This window comes from Apteryx mantelli, chromosome 7, assembly GCF_036417845.1.
Source record: "Apteryx mantelli isolate bAptMan1 chromosome 7, bAptMan1.hap1, whole genome shotgun sequence".
In the NCBI taxonomy this organism is placed as follows: Eukaryota; Metazoa; Chordata; class Aves; order Apterygiformes; family Apterygidae; genus Apteryx; species Apteryx mantelli.
In genome coordinates, this window is record NC_089984.1 from 10,639,663 (window position 1) to 10,659,985 (window position 20,323).

General features: G+C 41.3%; 1 protein-coding gene across 1 annotated transcript in view; it reads left to right on the forward strand.

Annotated features, from left to right (window-relative positions):
• The first annotated feature begins 10,568 nt into the window (after positions 1-10,568).
• Positions 10,569-20,323, forward strand: part of ANK3 (ankyrin 3) — a 207,477-nt gene continuing 197,722 nt past the window's right edge. The window contains exon 1 of the mRNA XM_067299783.1: positions 10,569-10,682. Within this exon, the coding sequence (XP_067155884.1) occupies positions 10,569-10,682 (114 nt within the window). The remainder of the gene's footprint in view (positions 10,683-20,323) is intronic.

The following is a 20,323-nucleotide window of genomic DNA, read 5'->3' on the forward strand; positions in this document are numbered from 1 at the left end:
GCTTGATCCCTTCTGTGCCACATTACTTTTTTTCTGATGTAGTTATTCAAAGTTGGATTTTTAAGTACAAGTCATGTTACCAGTTTCCCAACTTTGGACGTCTTTACAGGAACTGTTTTCAGAAAGTGTTCAGCACTTGCCTTCTGAAAATTAGGTATGCCCAGCTGGATTCTTGCTCTTTGCAGTGTGCTGCTGACCTTCAGGGGCCTCAGGTGCAGCACGGGTCTGACAGGTCTTTGTCAAACCAGCTCCTAAAGATCAGTGATGAAGATGCTGAGTTTCACTTGCAGTCTGTTGCAGAGCATCACTATCCTTACTGTTAAAAAGTTTTTCGCAGTGTCTTACCCAAATCTATCTTGCAGCAATTTAAGCTTTTTGCTTCTATTACTATCCATACCAGCCAAGGAGAACAGACTATTTCCTTCTATATTTTGTCAGCCTTTGGACTCGAACTGTTGCAATGTTCCATTAGACATCTTTTTCTCCAAATTATGCTGTTGCCTTTTGTCCCATGTTCAACTTGTAATATTTTATAACCTTCAGACCTTGCTGAAGAACAGCTTGACCACTTGATCCCTAGCCTGTACAGCTGTGTTTTTTTCTGCCCACAGAAATCCCTATCATTCTTAATGAATTTCATCTCATGTTTTCCAAACCGTTCCTCTGGTCTTCATTATAATTTTGAACTAAAATTTGTCTAACATATATGCTCTTCTCAGTTTCCTGTTATTTGCATTATAACAAACTTTCTATTGTCTGGGTCACTAATGAAAACACTGGACAGAACTACAGCCAGGACAGACTCTTGCAAAACATCCATCCATCTTGACAATGAATGTTAATATCTCTTTCCTGATTTCTGTTACCAGACCACTTTTTCATTAATCTTGCAATAGTTTCATCAACATTATGTCCCTTATCTTGCTTATGAGAATCTCAGATACATGACAAGTATTGCTTTTCCCGTGTCTTCAACACCTGCCACTCTGTCATAAAACAAAATTAAATTAATTTGACAGTTTCCTCCTGACAAATCCAGATTGATTGCAGTTCATCTCATTACCTTCCGGGTGACGATAAATTATTTGATTCAGGAGCTTTCTAGGACTGGAGGTTGGTTATCATCCAATTGTATTGGTTTGCTTGTTTAAAAAAGGAGGCGGGAGGGGACAAATGAGCAAGATTGCTGTGCTGGCTGATGTCTGTCCTCACGTGTGTGTGCGCATGGGGATCCGCATGCATGTCCAAAACTATTAATTGCTAACCGCAGGTTCAGAGAAGCATTCAGCGCTGTTTTGTGAAGAGTGATTTCAGAGTTAAAACAAGAAACTCTTTGCATCTCCAGTTGACAACTTTTCCTAGAAATTTAGTGCCTGAAATAGGACACAGCGTTCCAGTTGAGACCTGAGCAAAGCCATGCAGAAGACAGATTTCTTTCCTGTATCTTGAAGGCTGTACTTCTGTTTATACATGCCCAGTATATTTGCCTTGCTTTGACCTGTGTTCAGCTTGTCATACAATACAGAAAAAACAAAACAAATCCCCAAACTTCTTCATCTCCAAGTCACAATTATCCCTCTCTAAAGCAGGAGAAATACTTCTTATTTTCTTTTTTTTTCTTTTTTTCTCATGCTGTGTGTTATGTATTTAGCTTACAAACAGATCAGGGCAGGAATTTTCTCTTACTCTGTTGTTCAGATTAGGGCACTAATATTTCTTGAGGCACCATATCAATGCACCTATTCTGTGATATTTATTATACAGGAATTTTTTTTAATACTAGTTTAGTCTTGCTAGGCCAAGAAAGAACTGGGCCTCCTGTGGAGATTAATAATTTTATGTGAAATTTATGCATAAACAATACTTCTGAATTTTTGTAGTGGTGATAAATTTTAGCTGTGCTTCTGACCACAGCCTTTGGTAGTTATCTTCCTTGCTGCAAGGGTTTTCCAGAGTTTTTAGCTCTGAAATTATAATAAGTAGGCTTTAATTTTTGTCAAAACAAATAAAACAGAAAATTCTGTTTCTAAAATGACCCTGAGCGATCTTTGGTATTGGTTGTTATTTTCAGAAAACTGAGAATTATCACATGCCATTCTCAAGTATCAAGCTTGTAGACTGACTGGTGTGTGTGAATTTACTCCTTGGAAAATGAGAAAAAAGTTCACCTGAAAAATATGCATTTGATAATCTTCTGCTTCTTGTTATTGAGTTCCAATGTGATTCTGCTTTCTACTTTTTTTTTTTAAACTGTAGAAGTCAAGTCACTGCTGCATAAAGTGTGCAGAACACTTACAGACCTGAAATCTTACTTGGGCAGCATGTTGGGATTTTAATGATTCCCTGACTTAATTATGGTGAGGACCCTTTGGGAATGTGAACAGAGATGGTCATTTGAACACAGGAAAAGGAATAATGAATAATTAAGGAGTCTAATTAAATGAGTTTCTTATGCTAAAGAGGATTGGGGGGTTGCTTTCTTATTTTTATTTAAAAGATTTCTTTAAAAATTTAAGAAACTGTAGCAACTAGGGTCTTCACTGAAAATTCTGCTCTTAGTTTGGCTAAAATGGGAGGTGTGAAATCAAAGTTAGAATGAGTGAATATGTTCTGGTTTTGCTGAGAGCCTAGTTCTAGCGTGCAAGCGCAGTACTGGAAAGGGAAGGAATTGAAACCACCGTTTTCCTTACTGGTTCTTGCATACTTGTTTTCATTGCCTTGGGAACACTGTTAGTAGTAGATTTTTTTTTAATTAAACTGGTTCAAGGAAACTAAAAATGAAAAATACCTAGTATACAAACCAAGTCAAAAAGCCTTTTCTCTTTCTTTCTTTCTTGTAATTTCTGTATTTTGGCACACACCACTGAATTCCAGCAAAAACTTAGGCAGTTGAAAGTCTCACGGCAATTGGGAAATGCTGAAAACTTCAAAGAAAGCCTTTTCTTAGGAACATTACAGGTGGGTCCTTTGTTAATTTATCTTGCAGCTTTTTACTTCAAAATAGAATGAGCATGTGAGCTCCCCCTGCGCGCTGGGCAGGGCAACAGGAAAACATAGGGGCGCTTAGTCCACTTCCCTGCTGCCAAAGGCAGGTGGGTAAAATAACCCATTTCCTAGAGCAATGAAACCCTGCCTTTGCCCAAAGGTACAAAGATTTGTTCCTTTCATGGCTGTGTCGCAGCGGGGAAGGTAAAACAATGTTTTCATGCTCACAGTATCTTCCTAAGGTAAAGGGCCTTACTAGCCTTTGATACGTGTTATGCAGTGGTTTGTGTGGAGGGTCATTTAGTCAAAACTTCTCTTAGCCTCTAAAATGCATATTTTTGTCGGCTGCAACCTGACAAGGATCAAAGCTGCCTGGAAAGTGATCTCTTAATTGCAGGCCAAGGCGTTGCATCTATTTATGACTTTAGGCCCCTGTCCCGCTCTGTTTGGCACCTTGGTGTGCTTCAGCAGATTCCTTTGTAGGCACCTTTGCAGGTGTCACAGCTCCGCAGCGGTACCACTTCTGAGGCAGCTTCTGTTATTATGGGGCGGCTGCTGCTCCAGAACAGGTAGAGCAGACGTGGGCTTGACCCCAGCTAACTTGGAATACCAGAAAGACCTCTCCTGCTGCTGTTTCGTGGTGTTTTTCAACTCCTCTGAGGCAGTGTTTTCCATCTGAGCCATGCAGGGCAGAACTCGTGCAGCAGCCGGCGTTACCTGGCCGAGGTGCTCCCGAAGGCCGTGCGAGATCCTCCTCAGTCTCCTCTGGGGCCGGCCCGGAGGAAATCCTCCGCATGCTTGGTGATCGCCAGCACGTGGTGCGAACTGGCTACTCCTTTTGCGTCTTGGAGCAGAAGCTAAGAGATGCAACAGTGATTAATTATCCACTGGTAGTGAAGCTTGATGAATCATAAAGTCCTGATAATTTTTTTGTCTTTTTTGAAGCAGAACAGGAGAGGATCGATCCTCCCATCAAATCACAGACAGTGTTGAAGTTTTGTGTGTGGGAGTGCAAAACTGATACAAAGCGTACTTTTGCACTTAATTCCATGTGCTGGGCAAGCTTTTCCTAGTCGTGTTGGTGTAATTTGCAGAGGTGCCCAACAATGCCGAGATGAGAACTGGCTCGGTTTGGGGCTGTGTGGCCGCATCCTGCTGACCTTCTGCTCCTCCACTTGTACTGGGGGGGGGGGGGGGGGAGCAGCAGCAAAACTAGGAGAGCACAGAGGACTAGGCAGAGAGTAACTGAGTTTAGGAATCTGGGAAATACTGATATACTGAATTTATGATTTAAGAACAGTCTTGAGTAGTTTCAATCAGGGTTTTAAAAAAAATGTTATGTCACCACTGGTGACTTCGTGGCACTCTCAGATGCAACTTTTAACTGGTAACAAATATGAAGGCAGTCTCACCATTTCACAGTGCGCATGATCTTTGCCAGTATCTCAAAGATGCCAATTCTCTGTTTGTGAACTTAAATCCTGTTTTTAATCTGTTACTTGATTTGTAGAGAAAATATAGAAAAATCTTTTCCAAGTGTGTGTGGTTTTTATAATTTTAGTGATTCACAGTAAATGTATTTTTTTATCAATATTCTGTTCAAGGGGAGAAGGAGATGAAGACAGGGAAGAAAGTTTTTCTTTGTATTTGCTTAATATCAGTTCAGAGACTGAATATCGTACTGTGCTCCTTGCATCAGATACATTTCCTGGGTTCCTCATCAACTCCTCCTACAAACGCACTTCCAGTTCCTGTACCTCTATAAATAAGATATACCAGTATTTTTTTTCTTAGTTTGCTATGAGTCAGAGATGAAACTCTTTATACCATCCTTATACTACAGTTAATATAATTTGTCACTTCAGCTTCCCTTCTTGTTATAGGCTTCAAACAATATTATTCTCTTTCAGCAGAAAGTCGGGGATTATAATCTCTGTGTGCTGGGCACTCTGCGGTGTCTTCTGTACTCAGACTTTCTGCTACGTCAGCGCAGGAGCCCCATGTTTCCCTCTCCCAGCTTGTTCGCGGGTGGATTACCCCTGCCTGTGTAGCAGCCTGGGACAGCTGAAGATTTATTACCCCATTTTCTCTGCTCCTGAGACCCGGGGCTGAGCCAGTCACAAATCAGATTTTGAACTATCCCAATTTACAATGCAAGTCTTAAAGGCAAACCAAAATCGGTAGTCATTTTCTTTAAATGCCATGCTGCCAACTGGAAGGGTAGTGACTGGTTCAGAGACAGCTCTGCCGACCTTGTGTTGGGAGTGTGGTGGGCAGTAGGAGGTAGAACTTCATCAGGTTGTCCGAACCATGTCATCCCTGCGCGGAGGAACAGCAACTCTGCACTGAATTCTGCGAGCTTGGAAGTTAGCGTGTGTTTGGAGGGTGCCGAATGAAAAGCATATTTCGTGATTCTTTTACATTTATAGTTGTTACCACTTCCAATTAAACTTCCAGTGCAGGGGTACAGGAGCATTGAAGAAGTAAAGCCTCTTGGTAGGACTATACAAATATCCTCAGCTTCAAATATCTGGCCATTGTAGCTGCATCCCCGAATCTGTGTCACTTAAAAAGTTTTTTTTAATATCATGTGCCCTAAACAAGCCAGATGAGAAATAAAATGTAATTCCATAAAATTCAATATTTTCCATTGAAAGTTCAAAGAAGTTAAGGGGCAAGCACTGTAAGTGTTCTATAAAATAGATGTTAGATTTTTCCCTTCTCTCCACATCCTGCACCCATCCCTTTCTGACTCCTTCCTCTGTCATGTTTCATCATATGGTTTCTTAGTACAGTTGCTGCTGGTGCAGAATTCTGCTAGGAGGGGCAGGGGTGCAGGAAACTTTTAAATTGTAATAGAGCAAAACAGAAGGGCAGACAAGCCCATAACTTCTCTCATTTTCCATATGTTTCCTACTCAGTGGCCTTCAATGATTTTTGGCATGTTTGGAGATTGGTCCCTCATACCCTGATATCAGATGTGTGAAAAGGAGATGAAAGTAAAACCAGATGCTTAATAAGTTTCTAATCTTTCTTTTTCTTTTTTTTGTTGTTCTTGAGATACTAGGCCTTATAGTCTAGCACATGTGAGTGTTGTCTGATCTTAAGAAAGTCTCCTTTAAAGGGTTCTTTTATGAGTTACCTAAGTTTCACACAGCATTTTTTTTTCAAGCTGAAACTCCTATTTCTTCTGCTTAGTCTTTTCCCAAAGTGTTAAACATTTTGATGAACTGAAAAATCAATATTGTCCCAATTTCTAGTATCTCTTGTTCTTTCTTCTGTCGTCTCTTTCTCTTCTTTTTACTTCTGGTGCTTATTTTGACACAATAAACCAAACCAGGGATATACTAGCAGAAACATTGACTCATCTTCCGCATCTCATCATGTGTCCTGTTGCAGATAACCCAGAGAAAGGAAGGATTTAAAAGTGCAACCTAAGAAGAATTGGCTTTATTTTTTCTGCGTTTTGTTTTCCTTTGTCTGCTCTTTCTGTTCCAGCTGTACCTCTTGTATTAATGTTGGGGGAAACGGAAACATAGTTTGTTTACTGCTAAGAGTTGTCTTAATGACCTTCTAGAACTGTGGCCGATCGTAAGCCTTTGTAGATCTGTAGTGATCTAAGCAGTGTAAGCGTTGAATGTTTTTGTGGTGTTCCATCTACCCTAAAGAGCTTAGATTTTCATAGACCTGTTATTTGGCATATTCTTAGTAGAACAGTATTTTCATGATTCCTTTTTTTTTTTTTGGCTCCCTAATTATTTAAAATAAATATAAATGTGGTGATACCACCTTTATTCCCTAAGCTGGCAACTAACCAATAAATTAACAGTAATCAGATCACAAATGCTTTTTCATCTAACTTGATTTTTCAAGATCTGTCTCAATGTTATGTGGTAATGCCGTTTCGCAATCTCTTTTGAATGTAGTTTTAACAGTGAGATTAATAGGTTAAATTAAACCAAATGACACTCCCCAGTGTCACGTTGGTAAAAAATCACTTCCCGACCACTCTGAAGACTTTGTGAGTAGATGAAGCTAAGCAGCCCTTATCTGTGCACTAACGGAAAAGTGTAAATTTTCCTTTGTTCCGGTAAGCTAAAGTTAGGGAGAATGATATACTATATCAGGACTGTATGCAGTGTGCTGAAACAGTCATTGACATTTCATTAACTTTGTAATTAAGGGTAAAACCAAATAGCTTAATTATTTTACTGAAGTCTGAAAAGAAGCACTTAATGAAGTTTTCCAATACCTAATTCCCTTGAAGTGAGTTATGACATCTGGCATGAAAAGCTTCATACTTCATCCAACTATCAGTCTGGCTGTGCCCTATCACTTTCCAAGAACTATGCCTATTTGCCATTTCTCAAAGGCAGAAATTTAGCATATACAGTCTCTTTTCTACAGGGGTCTGAATCTTTTACTCGCATCTTTTTTCATAACCTCTTTTCTATTTGAGAGTGTTCCAGCCTGCAAGCTGCACAGAATCTCCCTAGTATTACTCCAAACCATAAAGGATCTGTTTCTCTTTTGACGGGCACTTCACTAGCTAAGACATCACTTCTCTGAAATCATAGCTTGAAAAGGCATTTTTTTTCTTCCTGAAATCTAATTCAGGAGGAGTTTGGACTCTGCAGTTCAAGCTGGGGTTGTAATCCACATAATAAAAACATCCACGTTTGGTCCAGTTGGTTAATTAGCTGAAAAGATACTTAGGATCAAACAGTCTTAGCTGACAGATAAAATCCTTGCACTTATGTATATCTTCTGGGATTGGGCAAGTTCACTTATTACCCTAATTTATTAGATTTTTTTCTCATTAATAAAAGCTTGGGCTGCTTTCTATCTGCATAGTGTCTGGCCTGTGCATAAGGTTTTTGGTGGCATTAAGGCATTTAACCTGCATATGCACAAATTATTCTCTGTGCCAACATTTTAAAAAGTATGCTTCAAGCATTTTAAATATAAAAAACTTTATCATACATTATTTATATTTCCATTTAATGAGGTTATTTAGGCATAAACTACAGGCTAGTATGGTTAAAAGGCTTATGGAACATCACAGGATTAGCTAGAAAGTGGTGAATGACAACAGTATTCACTTAATTTGCAGCTCGAGTAAGAAGTTGGTTTCTGAAGGCAAAGGCTCATGAGTCTTTCAAATCCAGATGGGAATGCACTGGAAATAAAAGGGACCCAATTCCATTGGATCCATTTTCAGTTCCTGTCCTGCTGTATTTTCTCAGCATTTCACTGCTAACTGCATTCTGTTAGAGGAACTAATGTGAACTTCATTTTACGGAGGAAGAACTGAGCTTAAGAGAGAATAACTTCCCAAGGTCGTTCAGGAAGCTTGTAAGCTAGAAATTGAAGCCTTGGGTGCTATTTCTGTTTTAAAGAAGCACAAGGCAGTCTTCCCTTTCCCACCAAAATATGACTGTTTCTCTACTGGCCTCCTTGAAATACCTTCTCCAGCCCCTTAAATCAGTGATTTTTGCCCAGTCCCTCTCTCCAGCAGGACACTTAAGTTACACCTTCAGTCCTGCCTTGTGCTTCACTGAAGAGCTGGGCCTGAGTCCAGATGCCTGCCTGACTATACCCTTCCTTGCCTTACAGTTTAAAGCATACTCTTGAGTGTCCTTCAGCTATACTGCTTGCATCTTTAGAAATAGAAGTATGTTTATTCAAGCTTTTAGCACATGGAGAAATGGGGATTTACTTTTGGTTAGAGAAAAACCACGTATTGCTGAAGTGCAGCATTCCTCCTTCCCCAACCATCCAAAGACACAATTATGTGAGTCTTTGGAAGTGTTTGGGAGGGGAGGAGGAGTAGGGGGTGGTGCGTGGTGCTCTGTAGGTACAGTGAGTTTCAGATGCAGGTAGGAATCTGTGATTTTACTGTATCGGGAAGAAAGGTCCCTAAGGTCACATAACTGATCTCCATCTGTCAGCGCTTCTTAAACGTCATCCCAAAATAAACAACTTCTGAGCCTTAATTTATTAGCCCATGAAGAGCAGACAGACAGTGCACTGAGCTGCCTTTTGGGTAACCAACAATGTGTTCATAGTAGTTTCTGATTTTGAGATTTATAAGGTAATTTTACTTTTAGCTGTGTCACATGAAAACTAATGCAATGGATGCATGTCACTTACTGGATCTCACAACCTGGCCTCAGAAGACATCTCCAGTTCTGGGGAGGAACGTTCACAGCCTCATGAGACCTCTCTGGATTTTATGCTATGCTCTGAAGATTCAATGTGATTTAGCTAATTGCACTTCAAATTTAAATGTAACTTTATTTTTACAGCAAATTCTGTTTTTTCCCTCAGAAAGATATGTTAGTATCATCTGAAATTACCATTTTTACTTGTAGAGACTAAGTTCTTAAAGGAATCAGACCGCCTTAAAATGCTGGTCTTTGTTACTACAAAATACACTACTAGGAATACTGGGAAAGGTTAAAATCAGCAATTTCTAGGCAAGCTGCTGATTGTTCATATTTGTGTAGAAAAAAATATATATGGTTCCTTATTTACTAGATGCTTGCTCTGTGTTCGTACTAGTAAAAGATCCTCCTGCAGGCCTGTAATACTGCTGCTATTTTACCTCCCATAATGAATATTCAAAAGCTGCAGTCATTGAGGACTCAGGTGGCAAAAATAGTAAGATGATTGAAGTGAGCCTTGACATAAAAGCCTAAAAGTACATTTCTAACTACATGAAAATAGTTCTTCTGACCACATGAAAGAATGGTGCCGGGAAATCTCCCATGAATTAAATGCCTGTCTCTCACACTAGCATGATCGCATCTCTCTCTCTGTATGATGTGTTGTAATAAGTATTTTTAAAAAAAAAAAGAAAAAAGACAACAGGGCTTTCTGTAATCCTCTTTCACAAAATGTAATGTAATTGAAAAATGGGTATAAAGGACACACTGTTAAGATATGGCAATGCTTGCATTGTTTTCTACATAATGCAGACAGGGTCTCCATGGTAAAAAGAAATTTTTATTTTATTTTTTGTCACCGTCAGCAGTTAACCTAAAGTAGGAGCTGCTCCATTTCATTATAGGTTAAATGACTTACCATACAAAACTAGCTGAGAAATGTAAATCATCTACTCTCTTTTTTTTAAGAGGTTTTAGAAATAGGCTTTAGGATTAGTGAAGAAAATACAATACTGCATATGTTATTGTTCTGGAATTTTTTTAATAGAAAGCCCTCCTTTTCAGCATTCCCCCTTCAGTGGAGTCACTTAGACACTTCCAGCTGGTGGCAGGGGATACAGCCATAATACAGCTTTCTCTGTCCCAGCTGTCTTTTTCATTACGTTAAATGCATTACGATGGCTGCACTGTTTTATAAAGGTTCAGGTACAGAAAGGTATAGGAAGAAATCTGCAAGCATGTATTTTTGTAGTGACTGCAAGCTTCTGTGAGATCCCTGAATCCTGCCTGTGTTCCTGGCTCTGGTCACAGATTTCCTTCCAATCACTGGAACGGTTGCTGTGCGGGCTGGTTAAAGGTGCCCGAGGAAATCACCTTTTACAAGGGAGCATTGTTGTAAAGGATTTTTAATGCATTATGGCTCACGCAGCATCACAGTTAAAGAAAAACAGGGATGTAGAAATTAATGTTGAAGACGAAACTGAGAAAAAAAGAAAACAAAGGAAAAAATCCCGGGATCGGAAGAAAAAGGTATCTAGATCTGTGCCAAATTCTGACAGGGTTTCTTTTGTTTTAATTTTCTTACCATTGCAATTGAACTGTCAAAGCTCAGTCTGGGGTGTAACTTGGCTGTCTGAGTTTTTTTCTGAACGTTGTAAGATAACATTGCTAACCGCAACTGTGGGGTTCGCAAAGCAGTTGAATGTTTAATTGGGTCTTAGTTGATTGCAGTGATGATGCAGAAGGTGTGCATTCATTTCACAGATAAATCACTTGTGTTACCATGATATGCAAACTGTCTGTGAGCAAGTTGAAAATAGTTTGTAACAGTGATGTGAGATTAAATGCTGAGCTTTCTTGTAGGTTTAACTGACAGAATAATAGTTTAGCCTTACATACATGCACTTAAGGGAAATGTGTGTGGAAGCAGATTTATTTTTCTTTGTGTTGGGACTGTCACATGTTTGAATCCATTTTTGGGATGTTGTTACAGAAATAAGATGTTCCATTGTTTCTTTTTTCCTAAAGATGAACCGTTTCACAGAATCAAGCTATAGCAATCTGTTATTAGCAACTTTCTTTTGTTAGGGAAATATGTGACTGAGATCAGAGCCTGGTTTTTCTCTGCTGTAGATTTGTCTTAGATGCAGAAATCCCTCCAGCACACCAGGACTTGAAAAATGCAGTAAATGCTGCATTGCTCATTGTTCAGCTGAGAACCCTCTGTGAGATTTAAGTCTTATTATTTTTCTCCAAGGTAAAAACTGAAATAGTTACGGGTTGTGGCATAATGACCGATAAAGAGGCCAGCCACTCTGGCTGCTCTGTGGATATGTCCTTAAAAATGACACCTTACACACTGCTCTGTAGAAATAGGGCCCTGCCATGATTTCTTGGTCTTTGATTGTATTTTATTACAAATTTTTAAGAACATATCAAGAAGCAGACTGTCTTAACAGAAACCTGGGCATGTAGTATTTCTCTGTGCCTTTGTGAAATCCCCCTAAGGGGGTTGGATAATCTTGCTATGCTCTGAGAAGTGGTGCATGTGCTTCCAAAATGACATGTAGATTCCTCTGACATATGTGCATCTCCCGGTTTGGCAAGAGTCAGCATTTCCCTGCCCTTTTCTCTTATTTCTCTGCAATGGCAGTGCTGTCCGTAATGAAAAGCACTGAGAAACCCACTGCCTTCTGTTCCAGGGAACATATCAGGAGGCTGTTTAGATGGCTGCGGTGGATTGTACTGCAGCATGTTAACTGTGGGTTATTTTTCCTGTGTGAATGCATACGTAAAGATCTTCTGAATCATTTTCCAGTATAAGTGAAAGCGTGCAAATAAGATTCTGCCTTTGGGGCTGATTTTGAGGCCTTTCTGTTGGAAGCTGGTCTGAATTAGTAATATTGTTCCTGTCTGCTGTTTGGTTATACGCAGGTCTGTAACGTAGCTATCAGTTCCCCCCCAGCTCAAACTGACCATAGCAGTGAGAATTTTAGGATCTGGCCTCCCAACCCATGTCTACCTGAGTCAAAAGGGATAGTCCCTCACTCAACCCTGCTCGCGATGTAGGAAGCCCATGCTGTACTTCATGTGCCTAAGTTTGGCAGTCGCGCGGCTGCCCGCGCCCGTATCGCGTCTTTGTGGGGGGCGCTTCCTCGGACTTCCTCGGGGGTGGGGGAGGCCTCGAGGGGCTCTTGGTTCGGTGAGGTGAGCCGGCTGCTTTGTGGCCTGAAATGCTTTATTGTTTATACAACACGGTGCTGTAGAAAGGAAATCTCTTAGCAACCAGTGTGGCACATGGATAAATATCAACCTATTAATTTCAAATGCGTGGATTTTTTTTCAAGGTTTTATTTCTATGTGTTAAGAGTGAGACAGAAAAGAGATCTTTCGTTCCACCGATGGCTTTTGTCGTTTTTTTCCTTCCTGTCTTACTGGAATGAATTTAGTAGCTTTTTCCAGTTTCTTTCCAAATTTCTTTAGGACTTTGCCTCTGTGTGCCCTGAATCTGCTACTAGGAGAATGAAACAAAAAGCAGCAGCTGTATCACTTAACATTTAAATATTTGGGCATCAGTCTTCTCATAGCAAAGATACAGTTTTGCCACCCAGTACGGGGGGGCGTAGGCAGTCCAATAATTGTGGTTTGCCATTTTGTACTTTCCTGACTATTTAAAACATTTTTCCCCCCAATATTTCCACTATGAGTTGTGAGTCACTTGTTCCTCTGCACCACCCACCAGCAAGCGGTGCTTGGGGTTTTTGCTGGTCACATGATGCTGCACAAAGCTAACCCTTTGCCTGAGCAGCACACGGCAATATCCCTTCGGGTCTTCCGCTCACCCTGGACCAGCAGTGAGCGCTAGCGTCTCTGGCTGATTTATACAGCAAGGCGAGCGAGGCGTCCAATGGCTAGAGAGTAGGGCTTGCGGGAGCACCCAGGCTTGATGAGACCGGCACCAGTCACGCTGATTTATGGTCCTGTGTAGTTTTAGGATTGCAGTCTGAGGTGATATTTCACAGCTTCTGACTGGTTAAGCAATTTACAGTGTAATAATGTTTCTGTTAAGGCTTGCTTCAATCCTGTATGAGAGGAGTGACTTTTTTTTTAATACACACAAACATCACCCTGGATATAACACCCTGTGTTATATTCAGTCCCATTTAATTTTAAGCTGAGATTTGCCAAATTGCTGCATTTACCTCTGTGGAGTCACCCTGCTTCTGTGCGCTAGGAGCCCACCACGCTATCTGTTTGCTTGAATTCAAGACACTTGCAAAGATTCAGAGCTTAAATACTTTTAACTCATGGAAGGCAAAGGGATGGGGCCAGGAAATGAAGCGAGTACACTGAAAGACCTGTATTTTACAGATTTCCCATTTATTCTGTTCAAGTTTAAGCTGTAGCTTAGAGGCAAATTCTCCCTCTGGCTGGTTGTGCAGTGTCCTACACTGCAAGTAGGTTGAGCCCACCCAAAGGCAGACCTGAGCCTTAAACCAAACCATAAACCAAACCAAACCACCTCTAAGAATAAAAGTGATTGATGTGATGATTTGCTCAATTCCTCGCAGTGCCACTCTGTCATGCATAATTTGGTTTGTGAGAACTAGAAATTGTTTATCCTGTAACAATGTCTCAAAAGAAATTAGTTGCTTAGTCAGTGCTATTCCTAAAATAAAGGTGAAATCTCTAAATCTTTTTTCTGTTTCAGTACACAGTAGAAGGAAAGGACTGTTTTTTGCACATACTCAATGATTTATGTTTTATACAATATTCAGTAAGGCTGAAGTGGTTTCCATTTGCGTGTAGTGTTCAGGGACTAGCATGTTCTTTGGGAACACAAAAAAGCATGGTCATCATGAAAAGCCTGACTGCTGCCATCTCTTAGATGTTAAAGGCTGTTGCCGTCACATCCTCTGCTGCCGCAAACTTGGGGGCAGCAGGGAAAGTAATGGATGCCAACCTTGCAAATCCCCCTAACTCCATTGCGAGTCTCATCACGTTTGAAGTGTTACAGCTTTCAGGCATGCTGGAAAAACTGCTCTGGAATATCCTAATGGGTAAACGTGAATAGTGTGTCAGGAAGGACCAGCCTGTAGCTGTGGGGCTGTGAGGAGCTTGTGCGGCTCCCGGGCTGGTTATGCTGCCCACCGCGCTAGGGCCTGGCAGGGAGGAGGCTGTGGGGGCCGTCATGGTGAGCGCTCCCGGAAACACCTCCTGGGAGCCCTAGCACCCCGCGGAGCTCGGTCATCCCCTGGCTGCGAGACTCCCGCTACTTCCAGCCCCCTTAGCTCTCTTGGGACTCAACCGTGCCAAGGTTTCAGTATGTGTTTCAGGAGGTTGGAAGGAGTCACCGCCTGCGCCCCACTCCATTAACCTGTGCAAAAGTCTGTGCACAGACTAGCTGCAATGCCAATGGCCTTTTCAGTTTATGACTATTAAACAGATTTCAGAAAACAAGGATAATTCCTTCTCTAATGGGCAAGTCTTCCCACAATGGGTTGCTCTATGGTTTAAGAAGCAATTTAGGTTGAAACTGGTGCAGTTTTCACATACAACAAGGGCCTAATAGTTCTCAGGTAAAGGCTGAAACATGAAAGCCTTGAGGCTTTAAACTCAGAAAACAGATACAAATCCCCATCTATAAATCCCCATTTTTTTTAATCTCATTTTTAAACAAATCTCAGGATTGTCAAGATCTACTTCATAGTTTTTGAATGGTTGAAGTTCACAGTAGTAGAATCTAGACAGGTCAGAATAAATACGAGTTAAGACAAAAAAGATGTTGATCTAATATCTGGATTCATTTGTGTGGCAAATGAAAAGCAGGTATAGATTAGGGCTTGAATGAAAGAAGGGCTGTTGAAGTTAATGAAATTTTTCCTAGGTGCTAGAAAAATTTGGATCATGTTCTTGATTTTGGACATGATACTCAGTCACAGGCAAATAAACTAAAATAACCAAAGGGCATTTTGGCAGGTATCTAAGAGGCACTGGTGGATGGGATATCTACTAGCAATGGTGAATTCTTACCAGCTTGGGATTTAGTGGTGAAAGAGTGTCTCTATTCAGCTGATAAAAACAATTCCTTTAAAGACAACTCTTAAAAGATTGAAAAGACTGTGCTATATTATTTAGCTAGCACTGGAGCATCATTTGAAGTGGGCACTGGTCAGTGTTACTTTCTTGTTTATAAACCCAGGAAAAATTTTGATTTAGGCAAGCTTAAAATATTTACCCTTTTCTCTTTGTCCATCTCCTCTGTGTCTTCCCCCCTTTGTCCAGGATTGTGTTGTTACAGTGGACGGATATTAGTTATTGCGCATATGTCAGCTTGTGTTACAAACCACCCTATACTTAATTAATGTTATCGGCTCTCGGTGGGAGGAGATGCAAGAGGGAGGACTGACAATGGGTGATCTCTCCATTGCAGGAAGATTGTTAAATGACTAGATGTAGAGCTGGACTCTCAGGAAGCATAAATCAATACTGTTTCATCTTACCTGCTTGGTACTAATGGACTCTTTTATCCTTCTGTCTTTTCCACCCAGGCTGGGTTTTATTTATTTTCTGGGAGAACTGAGGGGAAGGGGAAATGTCTCTTCCATGGAAAATGGATGCTTTTGAAGCAAAATAAAGTTCAAGAATGTTATTTGGTAAACAGTATTAAAAAAAAATCTTTACATGATTATTAATAGCTAAAAGTCAAAGCACTGCTGATTTCATGCTCTTGAGTTGCCTGGATTGATGGTCTGACAATAAGCTGCACGCACTTGCGTGCAATTCCCCTTGCCTGTTCACTAAACGTTTGTTATTGCAAATCAAAATATTTGTCCAGGGGTGTAGAACTGACTGAGCACTTGTGAAAACTGAGTACTAGCTACAGCTAGACTTTAACAGGCACTAAAGAACTAGGCTGTTGATATATGTGATGTAGATAAGGGGAAAGAAATGGAGGAATAGTCAATTAAAAAAAAAAAGTTCGAGCTGTTTAAAAAAAATAAAAAATCCATATGCAGGTCCTAAGTTTTCCTGTATTGCTTTGAATGGGAGTTATGATGATAAAGGACTGGATTTGCTATTTTTCTGTAATTTGTGTGGCTGTTTAGCTGTGTAGATCACTGGCAGAGTAGTAACAGGGATTTCCTGACAGAGGCAATAGTGCTAGCAAAGGACAGTTTTATAAGGGAATAGAGAATGAGACGCAAAGATTTTGATGGGGCCCAGGGTATTTGTAAGGTTGGAAACCTGTTAGGCATTGGAGCAACTCTACAAAACGATGCTTGTCAGTTCGACTGGGACGCGAGGGGGCCCCCTGGGTAATGAGCCCAATTTGGACGATCCGACTGCCTCGCACTGCTCTTGACTTCAGTGATCTAACTTAGACTATAGCCCTATATATTTAATGGAAAAAGATAGGTGCCTTCAGAGGATAATTCAGTGCATATAAGTGAGACAATTTAAAGCAATGTCCTCATTTTCAAAGGCACTGAGTATCCGCAAGTCTCGCCAGCTTCAGCTGGCAGCTTTGGGCGTTCAGATATCCTGAAAATGAGGCCCTGTGGTCTGCGTGGATGCTTGGGATTGTTATAACACTTTTAGAAATCTTTCTGATATGTCTGTTGTCTAATGCATGGGGTTTGTGTGGAGCTCCCCTTGGCTGGCCCCTGTTCTGAGACGGCCAGTTACTGATCTCCATGTAAGAGGTCAGCTCCTGTTTTTATTTTTAGAGAGACTGAAATCACTTAATAGTAATGGTTTGAAAAGGAAATGCAGTTAAGTGTTTCTTTAGTATTTATTCAAGTAAAACTAGTGTAGACAGGAGAACTAGATTGATGTAAAAGCTTGTTTTGTTAAATGAAAAGAAAATTTATTGTTATGTGTTTAAAAAAAATCAGAATTTTGGCAGTGGGCTGAAGTTCCCCATTATTTAGAAAGTTAGAATTGTTTAGTAATGTGAATGCATCCCAAGTAAGGTTGTTAGTGCTGAGATGTACACGCGTAGTTTAAAGCCTTTGCATTAAGTACCAGAAATAAAACTTTATCTTGCTGCTGTTGTTGCAGAAGGATACAGTACTTGTACTGCAGTCTCCTTCATCTTGGAAGCTTCTAAGATTTTTTTAATGAATTGAATGATGTATTTTACCTAAATGTTGTTTGGTTCATCTGTGTTTTATTTCACAGTTTTGGGTTTTAGTTTACTGGGCAGCTGTTGTGTCTATTGAATGTTGTGCCATCATAGTTTATGCAGCAACTTTAAATCTCAGTTTTAGTGTTCTTCACTTTATCTTCTTAATCTTTTGTTGAAAATCATTCATAATTAGAGAAATGGACAGGATAGAAAGGATTCATTTATAACTCAATGCTATCCTTTTTTTTTTTTAATTTAATTAAAATTAGAGAAGCCTTTAAAAAAAAAAAGAGAAGTCTCTTCTGGTGCGAATTCTGATATTTCAGTTTATGCAGAATATATCCTACTCTGTATTTACTCAGTTGGAATTAAGGGGACTTTACAGAAGTTACTTCTTGATATAGATAGTACTGTCCAAGGCCTCTGTTAACCCGTTGATTACGCGTGAGCACGAGAAGGAAATGAAGCTCTAGGTTGAGGGGTGTCTCCCAGCCCGTCCTGGCAAGGTACACAGCTGCGATGCCTGCATTCGCTTGGTGACATGATGCGTGTGGCAGTGCTGGTGGAGGCTAACGCCACAACGTCCTCATCGGAAGCGTGAAACTCGGTGTCTCTGGTGACCCCGTCGCTGTGGGGAGACAGGAAGGGTCCCAGGTGAGCCTGATGTTTCACCCCCTTGGATTAGTCATTTGTACAAAAGGCAAAAAGACTCTGATCTTGTCTCTTGCTTCCCTTGTAAAGGAAGGGACGTGTGTGTCACTTTTGATACTTGAGCCAATGTCATTTGAAATCAAGTAGCAAGCGTCTGTTTGTTCACCTTTCTGCCAAGCACACGGCAATGGTTTGTAGAAAACTGTGATTTGTATCCTCTGAACAGGATTCCCCAGCTCCCGGTTCTGGTGCATATTGAAAATCACTGGTCACTAAATGAGTTCAAATTATATTCGCATATTCTATGCTCATTTATATTTGTAATGCCCCCTTAAATGCATATGCGTAGACAGGGTGTGGATATAATATTTCATTGTATCCATCTTTGTAGAATAGGGAAGATATTTTTGAATGCAGAAAAACATATCCATTTCTTTGTGAAATCTTGTAGGCTCAGCTCTGGTCTGCGGCCCTGTCCTTAACCACGTGGCCTCCGCCTTTTGAAAACAGCTTTTATTAGGTAGCCAGGCTCCGCTGGAGTAGCGGCGTTGGGAGGGAGGTCAGAGGAGGAGGCAGGTAGTCGCTGGGTCCTGAGTGCAGCAGAGGGATTTCCAGTAACTGCTAAAGTAGCTGTTTTTGCGTAATCATGTTTGAAAAGTAAGCACGGTGATCGTCCTTGAACTCCGACAGGCTAACAAGCAGCTAGTAACCAGTCTTAATTCGGATGCTTGCACGGCTCCCTAGTGTTGAGGAGTAACCATGGGGTGTAATGCAAATCTTCATGGGTGGCACAGTGGTCTGCCAAGCTGGGGATGAGCAGCAGTTTGCACGGCCTCTTTGCGCTCTGCCCGTGGAAGCAGCGTTCTGGCTGCGTACGAAAACTGTGCCCTCTGCAAGTATACGCTGCAACGCCTGCGCCTCAGGCATCCGCCGCGTGAGCAAGTTCGCCTTCACAGAGGGCGGGAGCAGGAGGGCAGGTGGGCATGACCCCCGCCCCGCGTGCTGCCCCGTGCCAGCCCGACCACGGCCCTGAGCTGGGCTTCCCTGGCATTTCGGCACGGGCCCGGCGAGCCCCCGCCTGTGCTGCGAGAGGCCGCGTGCTGCTAGAAGGGGCCGAGCTTGGGAGGGAGCTGGTTCCCTGGGCCCCTGGCAGCCGGCCCGGCTCCATCCCGCGAGGGACGCTGCCGCGGAGGGGTCGGTACCTCCCGGCCCGAGGTGCTGCGTGGTGGGCGCTTTCATGTGCGCGCTGTGGGGGCGGTTATAAATCGTTTGTTTCTTTGTTAGTGTCGTTAACTGTGTGATTCTGTTTTATTTCTGCTGCTGATTCCTAAAGGGATTTTAATTTTTTTTTTTGATGGAAATACAATTTCAAAGAAGAAGTCATTAAATAGAACAGATCAAAGTTAAATGGTCTTTTTCAAACTTCTGCTGCTTTTCTGCTGAAATGTTTCCAGTGACAGCATCACCACAATTTCCATATCACATTTTGAGCTTACAGAGCTCCAGGGCATTTAACAAGTCAGTGCAGTTGTTATCTACCTTTCAGTTAAAGGTAGATATCAAATCACACAATGATTTGTGTATGTTCAAAAGTTCTTTCCTTAAAGGCAGTATTAAAATGAGAAAGCACAGTTATGCTATTCTGTCTGTACCCTGTAATAAGCCATACATTTAGCTGTCCATCTTGGTGTTGGTAGAGGATCCTGTAGTGGACGTTCGCTTTCTGTTCAGCACAGCGGTTTATTTTGGGGGGATTACTTCACGTAACTCCGTTGTTGACTTCCTTCAGGTAACCGCAATTCTCCCGGCTCCCTGGATGTCCCAACAGCATGTCCCATACATTGCCCCACGCTCTCATTTGAAGGTTTCCGACGATCTCTTGGAAGACGTAGAGAAGCAGAGCGATACACTAGCCACTGTACCTATATGCACAGCACTCCCTGAGATCAGGTTGCAGTGGCGCTATACTAACAGAAGGCAAAGGTAGAGCTGAGCCACTGACTGTGGCCAATTATGTACAAAGTTTTAAGCCGTTTTTCCAGGGTTGTAATCAGAGTATTCTTCAAATATTCATAGCCTTAGGTGAGATCCCTTCATAGATTGAATAATCTTGTTTTCTACCACACAACATTTTCTTTTCCCCATAAGTACATCATCAGTCCTTCTGGACACTGCCATGATCTCTCTGAAGCTGTAATCATTTTTCCATTCATTAATTACTGGCTTAATGTTAAGCATTTGAGACCATCTCATTGGCTAAATTTACCATTGGCCTGTGAGCGAATATCAGTGTCTGGAAGATGGGAGTATCTGTAACCTCTTCTCCTGCCTACTTGAGATTTGTCTGAATCTAGCAATCATCTCTGGTGCTGAAGACAATGTTTTCATG